This window comes from Aptenodytes forsteri, unplaced genomic scaffold (genome assembly GCF_000699145.1).
Source record: "Aptenodytes forsteri isolate BGI_AS27 unplaced genomic scaffold, ASM69914v1 Scaffold137, whole genome shotgun sequence".
Lineage (NCBI taxonomy): Eukaryota > Metazoa > Chordata > Aves > Sphenisciformes > Spheniscidae > Aptenodytes > Aptenodytes forsteri.
Genome location: NW_008796221.1, coordinates 2471273 through 2479082, shown reverse-complemented (window position 1 = coordinate 2479082; position 7810 = coordinate 2471273). Strand labels below are relative to the sequence as shown.

Here is a 7810-nt window from a genome sequence, read left to right as displayed (position 1 = left end):
GCTGGACATCCATTGGCAGGTGGTGAGCAATTGCATCATGCATCACTTGCTTTTGTATATTCTTTTTTTATTCTTTATTTTGAGTATTAAACTGTCTTTATCTCAACCCACGAGTTTTCTCACTTCTACTCTTCCGATTCTCTCCCCCATCCCACTGAGGGGGAGTGAGCGAGTGGCTGTGTGGTGCTCAGTCGCCGGCTGGGGTTAAACCATGACAACCGCTTTGAGAAATACTCCAGAAACTGATGCTATCAGTCATTGCCTGTAGTCACATGAAAATTGACTGTCCTTTTTGCCATTAGATGTGGTTTTAATATTTTTTCTTTTACTTTTGTTAGCCATTTTCTTTTTTAATCTTGTTTTACTGTGCTTTCTCTTGTTTCTGTCTTGAATTCAGAATCTGTGAAACTCATTTCTTCTTACCAATTGGATCAGAGTAGCTGATCCAGGAAATGAGTTTACAAGTAAGTTTTCCTGTTCTTATGCAGAAGAAAAGCTGTTTGAGGTTTTTTTCTCAGTGACACATTCTTCAGCATGCTGAAGGATTTCTGTAGTTCGTGTACCTGACATGTAATGCTTGGAGGAGTCTTGTTTTACTCTTCAAACATTGCACCACACCAAAGCCCTTAAAATTTAAGTATAGGGAGATTATAGCCCAAAAGCAGTTTTGCTTAGCGATGCCAATAAGGACTGTAAGCATAAATCTAGAAATGGTATTGTATTAGACTTTTTTGTTATTGTTTTTCCTAATGTGTTATTATCTGAGGAAGACAACTTTTCTGCACACTATAATGATGGTTGTAGAAAACTAGTTGACATGCACTTCTTAGGATCTTTATTCTTACAACTCACTGACAGTGCAGAAGGACATTGTGATTAAGAAGGCACAGGGCCTGACATTTGGGTACAGATCAAACATAATCTGACTTGTCATGTCATTAAAAATTTTTTGGTGAAACTGCATAAAGCAGAATGCAGAAGTATTGGCAGAAAACTTCTCTCATAAAGCGTAGGTCTCTCAACTTTTCAGAGATTGCAGCAGCTTTCACTGGGGGTTTTTTTGTTGAAGTCCATATTGAGGCCACAGTGTTTTTAGACATATTCCAGGCTGAAGATGTTCCAAGGACTATTCTTGATACTGTGGGCATTGGTAGGCTTTTATCACTTTCTGGAGACAAAGTCCACCTATAACCTAGCTTAGTTTGCATTAGCCTTGATCAGTATGATAAAGTGATTCCATGTGAATTTTTTTTTCATACCCAGCTTTTTATGAAATTATGAATTTTATGAATTATTTTCTCTGGGCACGTCAGGTTATTTAAGCAGTAAAACCACTACTGCAAGGCCAGGTGTCAGGCTGTTGATGTTTAATCTAAAAGTGCGTGAGTTAAATCTGTTCAGTAACTTTCAAAGAGCATCTGTTCAGTAACTTTCAATGAGCTTTAATGTTTGCTAATTTGGTCATTAAGTTCATAGTTACACACACTGAGAGGCAGAAATTCGAAGGTTGGTGTAAAAGACTGAGCAAAAAGTCAATTTTCAAATTTATACAAACTCTTTTTCCTGATAGAGTGTTACTAGCTAAGAGATTATCTCCAGAACAACAGTATTTTGTCCTGAAGGAAGTTGCAGAACAGAACTGCGTTTAATTGGATTGTCACTCTGTAAAAGTCTATTAACGATTAATTTTTCTGACAATAAGTCTATGCTAACAACTGATCCATGCACGATAATGGCTTTATTTAGCTATTGCTCCAAATACAGATCTTTATATTCCTGCTTTCAGATTTTACTTTTGTCTTCCAAGAATTACCTTGATATGCTCACTCAAAGTATTGACTATGTTCATCACATGAAAGAAACCCACTGCCAAAAACTATGATATCCTGTCCAAAGATTTTATGCATAGCATGATTTCAAACATGTTCTGATTGAAGACACAGTTCTAGTGTTAAGAAAAGGAGCAAATTAGTAAAAGCCTACTTCCCTTGTCAAAGTCTTCCATGACTAGGGAAAAAATATGTCCAAGGAAAAATCAGTATTACTGTTGAAAATGAATTAATAATGTTTATGGATATTAATAACCTTATTAATGATTTTGGATTTTTCATAAACAATGAAAAAAGGAAGGATGGAGTAAAGTAACTGTTTTCAGTGTGTTAATAAAATAGTGTTGCATAGCTCTTGGCTGGAACCTTATAAAAGAGTATTTTCAGTGTTTATTTCCTGTATTAGAAAGTCAGTGTCCTACAGTTTGTCCACAAACAATGTTATAATATCTTGTTTATTTTTCCACATAACAGTAAAACTATTAATAAGATTTGTATTTGCTTTTTGTACAGAACCCAAATCAATTTCACAGTAGCTATTGATTTCACAGCCTCAAATGGTAAGAATAAAAATAAACATCTTGTGTATGTATGTGCTATGTTCAGTTTTAAGCGTACATATGTGTGTGTGTGTGTATGTATCTATATCAGTATTCTGTTTAATTTCATTGTATTATTGATTATCTGTATGCCTGGCACCACCTGGAATCAGGATTCCATTTTGCTGAGCAACACACTAGAGGCCAATTCCTGTCCAGAAAAGCAGAGCAAACAGAACAGCAAACAAAACAGATAGAAACTCAAAAAGTTACATATAGAATTGAAAAAGTAGGAGCAGTTTGCAAATATTTATGTACTTTCTGATTTTTTTGTTTTGTTTTATATTATTGCTGGGAGAAAACTGACTAACTTAGAAGACCCCCTTGAGAGGGGCAAAAGGAAGGAGTGAAGTGGGGTGAAGCAGAGATAAGTTTTGATCCTCCTCCAAAGCTGCTTTCAGAATGTCATAATACTTCCGTAAATTTCATCTTAAAAGTGTATATCATATTATAAAATGACACAAATCTACAAGTCTAATTACAGTTTCTTGCTGCCCTTTCAACGCTGAAGGTTTACAGCTACTACTGTTCACCTATTAAAAACGTATTCAGAACATTGCATTTTTACCTGATACAACCATAGTTATGTATATAGGAAATAAGTTAATTTTCTTTTAATGATCTTTTCTTTCCAATTTCTGCTTTCTTAGATTTCTAACATTTTTAAAAGAGAAAATTTTGAAGTGATTCAGTTTTAAAGTAAATCTGATCCTTGATTCAACAGGTAACCCTTCACAGCCTACTTCACTGCACTACATGAATCCCTATCAGCTGAATGCTTATGGCATGGCACTGAAAGCAGTAGGTGAAATAATTCAGGACTATGATAGTGATAAAATGTTCCCAGCTCTAGGTTTTGGAGCTAGACTGCCTCCAGATGGAAGAGTATCACATGAATTTGCACTGGTAAGTAAATAAATATTTATATATTGTTTGAATTTCTTTAGTACAATAAAATTTTGGGACTTAAGGTTGCAGTCTTAAGCAATTACTGGACAAGTAAAGAACAGAGAATGTGCTAATTCTTCTGTCTAAAAGACTGTTTCAAAATTTTTCATCATAGTGAAGTTACTGAGAGAAATCCAGAGTCAAAAAGTCCCTGTAGGCCAAAAATAGTAATAAAGAAAAGTAATCATCTATAACCTCAGCTGTAGCAGCATGAGAAACAGATGCTTGAAAGACTTCAGATTGAAGCTAATCTATCTTAAGAAGCAAGTGAATCATGATCCAAGATAATCTTTCATTATTGTTATTGTTCTCTCTCATTTTCTGGGATCTCTTTATCTTTTACAGGCTGCTAGTTTAGAGACATAAAGATAACTAAATGGACTATAACCTGAGGTGACAAGAACAAATCTGAGACTGGTCCATGTGCCAGTTAAATTACAAACCTAAAATCTAACAGGATTTGCCAGAAAGGTTGATGCGTTATAACTGATGCTTGTGATTAGTGTGGATGTTTATCTACTTGCTTATTTTGAGTTTTTTGTTCTTCTCTGAGTAGGATAAAGTTGTCAGAATTACAGCAAGTGTAGGTATATCGGGTGAGTTTTAATTAGATAGCAGCAAAGACATGGCAGAAGACTGGTGATTGTAGATGTGTATTTCTTCTGTCAACCTGTGCTAGAAAACAATGCCACATGTCTTATCTCAAGGAAAGGCTTTTCACATGGATAGTAATTTAAAACATGTGCAATTGCAGATAATTCATTTGAATCACAGACTTCCTTTGGACTTTTGTGTAGCAAGTTCAATTATATTGATATATATAATCTTAAGGCTATTAAAACAGCAGCCTTATTCCTGGCTACTTTCAGTTTTAAAAGTTGTTTCTAAAATTAATTCAGTTAATTCATGAGGCATTGTGGTGCTTTTACAGAGGAAAAAACAGTCTTTTTTTCCTTCCTTCCTCCATATATAATAGGCATGCTAAGCAGTGTTTTCAACACTCTATTTTAATGTTCTAGATCAATTCCATCAAAAAATCCCCTTTGCTTTTCTAGATTCTCAGGGAGGTATACTCTGCCTCAGAATGAGATACTGGCACATTAAGCCAATGAGGTGTTTGCACGTGAAGGAGAGTAAGGTGATTTGGAAGGTTTTGAAGCCTTACGTGGATCATTTGTCTGGCCTGACATGGGTCAGTAATCTGGGATTTAGCTTATATGTTTGTATTGTCATCTGTAAATAGGTATCCTCATTATAGAGTCACTATCGAGATAGGTAGTAAAATGCCTACCCAAAGAATTTACAGTCCCAGCCATATCAGTGGATTCCCAAAGAATAAGTTCCTTTCTTCATCTGTTTATACCAGGTTGAAAATCAGTTTTCCAATGCAGAAACATTGTACCAAAACAATGATGAGTTTATAGTTTACCTTATACTCACATAGTGTATGAACATGAGGATCTAGCTACCATTTCTTTTTTTCACATCTTTAAAATAAGAAATTATTGAGCCAGAATTGTGCTCCTAAACATGATTCCAGTTTTACATCAGCCCTGTAATTCATATGTTAAATCCTCACGGGGAAATGCCTGTTACTGTTGCATGTAAGAAAGACTGTTCAATTCTACTTAAGATGGTATTTGTGCCTAGGAGCCAGTTCCAGTGATTCAGACTGCATATAACATGAGGCTGCTAGAACCTCCTTCCCTAAGCAGTTATCACTCACAACCAGCCATGGCGCTTACATTGGGCATTTGTAGTATACTCTCGGAATAGATCCTAGAATGCTTATGTCTTTGCCACTTAAAAATGTACACTGGGTAGTGTTCACTAACTTATATCATTTTTGCTTCGTGATTACTTTTAGTGATTGATCATCTCTTATTTTCATTAGAATGGAAACCCTCAAAATCCATACTGCCATGGAATTGATGGTGTAATGGAGGCATATTACAGGAGTCTAAAATCTGTACAGCTTTATGGACCAACAAACTTTGCCCCTGTAATTAATCATGTAGCCAGGTAAGCATCACAACAGGTACTTTGCAGAAACTTCTTATTGTCAGTACAACTGTCACATATAAAAGGCTAACATTTTTACATCATGCTAAATATTGAAAAAGGTATTTACAGTTGTTTTGTTTATTCGGTCTAACATGATTAACTTGTACCTTTGAGTAGGTTTGAAGACCATGTGCTAGTATTATGCAGAATTTCATTGCTGATTAAAAATAAATGCAAGTGATCCAGTTGATCCACCCTGTGTTAAAATCTTAGGAGAAATCATAATGAAAGAAAATTTTTGAGAGATCACTCTGCCATGTTCCTTTTTTGTCCTTTGGAGTATTTTTGCTTCACAGAAAAGACATAAATTTGAGTAGGTTTGAAGACCATGTGCTAGTATTATGCAGAATTTCATTGCTGATTAAAAATAAATGCAAGTGATCCAGTTGATCCACCCTGTGTTAAAATCTTAGGAGAAATCATAATGAAAGAAAATTTTTGAGAGATCACTCTGCCATGTTCCTTTTTTGTCCTTTGGAGTATTTTTGCTTCACAGAAAAGACATAAATCTATCAAAAAAATTATAAAACGGATTTTTTTAGGCATATGTAGTTCGTCTAATCTCAAAACGTCCAAATCGTCAACAAAATTTACTAGCGCTCTGTGGTAGGAGAAATCATAATGAAAGAAAATTTTTGAGAGATCACTCTGCCATGTTCCTTTTTTGTCCTTTGGAGTATTTTTGCTTCACAGAAAAGACATAAATCTATCAAAAAAATTATAAAACGGATTTTTTTTTTTAGGCATATGTAGTTCGTCTAATCTCAAAACGTCCAAATCGTCAACAAAATTTTCTAGGGCGCTCTGTGGCAACAATTCCCAGCTGGTGGTGGTACTGTTAAGGCAATAGTACAGCAGCCACCGTTGGAGAGCCATGGTGCTGCGTTATGCAACACCTCATCTAACTTCTCAAAGTAAAACCCTTCTTGTGTTTGTAGAAGTTTCTTACGAAGGATAATGTTGCCTTATTTTGGCAGACAAGATCTTGACTTTACAGTATACCTCCATGTGTTGGTATAGGAAAAGTGGTATGTCTCAGATAATTTAGCTAACTACCTGAACAGATTTTATTTTATTTATACATACAGAGAAAGAACTAATGTTTATAAGATAAAGTGGTAGGGATGTGTAAATTATTGTACTGTTAATGTTTTATTTATGAGCTTGCAGTATAGTTAATTGTTAGAGCAAGAAATATTTATTTACTGTCTGTTCTTGCTGTTGTTAGTTCTACAGCCTAATGAAAAATAATTTGCAAATTCTATGGTGCAAAGAATTTTCTGTGCACCCTAGCATGGCTAGATACCTGATTTCAGTTATCTATCACTAGGATTAGTTGTTCTATCTTCGAATCATACCATTCAAATTATGTACATGTATATTCCATTGCTTGTCTTTAGCAACTAGCTGTCTCCTTTTAATCTTTCCTTTGACAGGATCTCTCCAGTAGCAGTTTTCAGATTGTGAGGAAATATGCCAATCCTTGTGACAGCTGAATTCTGTATATGTGGCATTCAGTATCTGCATTAGCCATGTTAACTGGAAATCTAACCCATTGACTTTTCTAGCTCTTTCTTCTTCTTTAGAACTGGTCGTATCAGCTGAGCTGGCTGGTTCAGAATTTGGCAATTAACCTCAAGCCTCCTGTTCATTGCAAAAATTGAAATTCTTGATCTAGTACCATCAAAGCATTGGCATAAATTGAGTTCCATTTCTCAGCAGTTGTTTCTCAGGAATATTTGTCAACTTTTGCAGAATTACACAAGCCCGTCACCAGCATTTGTAGTTCTTCCACTGAACTTTTGTCTAAATATCAAGTTGTTGCAAACTTTGGGAACTCCCTTCTGGTAGCAAATCACACTAAATTATAGAGGAAAAGCTAAGTATCGTCATGAGGATTTCCACTGCATGATCATCCTTAATACAATCCATGTATCGGTCCAGTTCTCAGTAACATCATTTTCTTTCAAGGGTCAGTTTCTTGGCTATTCTATTGACTTTCACAGACATCATACTAGAAATTGTGATCTAGCCTGCCGTTACTCTTTGAAGGTACCTTCAGTCTCAAAGAAATGTCTTCTTCCCAAATCCCTCCTATTACAACTATGCCTCTGATGACATCTCTGGAAACAATGAGAGATGCCGGGGGAGGGGAACCTCAATCCATCCCACTCGTACCACTTTGATGCCAGGACCAGCAATAGATGCCCAGAGCCTGGAGAAGGAACACAGGTCAGCAGGAGAGCGCCTGAAGAGCAGCACAAAGGAACTCCAGCCAGTAAGACAGCTTCATCGGGGGCCCAACTTCAACGCCTCTATGCAAACGCACGCAGCATGGGGAATAAACAAGAGGAGTTAGAGACGTGCGCA

The 7810-nt window shown here is 35.9% G+C and overlaps 1 protein-coding gene across 1 annotated transcript in view; it reads left to right on the top strand.

Annotated features, from left to right (window-relative positions):
- Nucleotides 1-7810, top strand: part of CPNE8 (copine 8) — a 107506-nt gene that overhangs the window by 80013 nt on the left and 19683 nt on the right. Inside the window, exons 13-15 of the mRNA XM_019474582.1 lie at nt 2343-2389; nt 3153-3334; nt 5271-5398. Of these exons, the coding sequence (XP_019330127.1) occupies nt 2343-2389; nt 3153-3334; nt 5271-5398 (357 nt within the window). The remainder of the gene's footprint in view (nt 1-2342; nt 2390-3152; nt 3335-5270; nt 5399-7810) is intronic.